Raw genomic sequence first — 1,555 nt, 5'->3', positions numbered from 1 at the left:
GAGCTGCAGGCTCAGGGACAGCGCCAGGTGCAGCAGGGAGACCAGGCCCAGCAGCCGGTAGCTGGCCCGGGCCCGCAGGTCCTCTGCAGGCGGGCGGTGGAGGCGGAGCTGTCAGGGACCCCAGGGGACAGTCATGACCGGCACACAGACTGGACCGCCTGGAGGCAGCCCTGCCTGCACTCGAGTGTCCTGTCAAATGAGGCCCAGCCCTGCCCCCTCGGTGCACGGGAATGGAGAACGGATGGCATGGGCCTCAGGTGAGTGAGGAGGGCAGGGGCACCTCCAGGGCCTGAGCACAGGTGGGGGGCAGTCAGGGACGCTGCTGGACAGCTCAGGGCCTCGTCCCAGCAGAGCAGCGAGGAGCGAGAAGTGTGCTGACCACTCTGGCTGCACACTTGGGGGGGGGACATCCAGGGACCCCAACACCGAGAGGAAAGGAACCAGCAAAGAAGCCAGAGGAAGAGCACCCAGCGGGGAGGAGCAGCTCCCGTGGCAGCTGCTGCCAACCACCGTGTGGGGCAGGATCAGGCCACTACGCCACTGGCTGACTGTGCCAGCCGGCCCCTCCTGCAGCCAGTGACGGGGCAGCTTCTGGCCATGTCCACTGCCCGCCTCCCTTCCCTTGGCGGGGAACGGAGGTGGCCGTCAGCAGACCGGCCGGGCCTGGTGCCTGGCAGAGAAGAGCCCAGGGCAGCCCGGGGCCCAGCGGAGGGAAAAGCCCTCTGAGCCTCGCCTCGCGTTTCCAGGCTCCTTAGTGACAGCAGCTCAGCAACACAGAGGAGCCCGTGGGGATGAGACTGGACCACGGGGAGGCACCGGCGCCCGGGACCATGCGCTGAGGGAGGTGAAGAGGGGCAGGGGGAGGGGGGGCTTCCTCACAGGGAGCACAGTGCTGGGAGCAGCCAGGAGAGGGGGCCGGAGACCCTCTGGTGGGCAGGCAGGTCCCAGGGCGGCTTCTAGGTGACTGGGGCAGGGAACTGGGACAGGAGGGTGTGAAGTGTCCTCCAGCAGAGCGGGCGGCAAAGACTAGGGAAGACTAGCGGGGTGCTGTCAGCATTGGGGCTCACGTACGTCAGGAGACACACCTACACGTGACCCACCATCAGGGCAGCCTGGGAGGTGTGGCCACAGGCCTGTGCTCTGAGGAAGGAGCAGGCGCAGGACCTGCACCAGGTGTGGCCCGAGGCAGACTTGCCCTACCCTCAGGGTTTGTGGAAACTAAACTTCCTTGGTTGTTTTTTGTTTTGTGTTTTGTTTTTAGCAAAATGGGAACCAACAAAACCCAGTGGAGGGTTTGGGCCCAGCCCCATGACTGCTAGCCCAGAGGCCCTGAAGAGCCGACCCTACGCAGGCGAACCCGGAGCAAGCCGGGGCGGCGGCACCCGCACTTACGTAGGTGACTCCGGTGAGCCTCTTGGCCAGGTGGTAGAAGGCGCCGTGGATGTAGAACCAGGCGATGTGCAGCCGGTGGAGGCAGCCCAGGCCCTGCCTGAACACCAGCACGGCCCTCAGCAGCGCCCTCCTCTGCGGCTCCGGCAGGGCCGCCACCTGCCTG

The 1,555-nt window shown here is 66.4% G+C and overlaps 1 protein-coding gene across 1 annotated transcript in view; it reads right to left on the bottom strand.

Annotated features, from left to right (window-relative positions):
* PEX10 (peroxisomal biogenesis factor 10) overlaps positions 1-1,555 on the bottom strand; it is a 4,223-nt gene that overhangs the window by 1,537 nt on the left and 1,131 nt on the right. Inside the window, exons 3-4 of the mRNA XM_005871305.2 lie at positions 1,393-1,548; positions 5-108 (exon numbers count right to left, since the gene is read on the bottom strand). Of these exons, the coding sequence (XP_005871367.1) occupies positions 5-108; positions 1,393-1,548 (260 nt within the window). The remainder of the gene's footprint in view (positions 1-4; positions 109-1,392; positions 1,549-1,555) is intronic.

The sequence above is a fragment of the Myotis brandtii genome, unplaced genomic scaffold, assembly GCF_000412655.1.
Source record: "Myotis brandtii unplaced genomic scaffold, ASM41265v1 scaffold334, whole genome shotgun sequence".
In the NCBI taxonomy this organism is placed as follows: domain Eukaryota; kingdom Metazoa; phylum Chordata; class Mammalia; order Chiroptera; family Vespertilionidae; genus Myotis; species Myotis brandtii.
The sequence above is the reverse complement of the archived record's forward strand: the minus strand, read 5'-3'. Positions and strand labels throughout refer to the sequence as shown.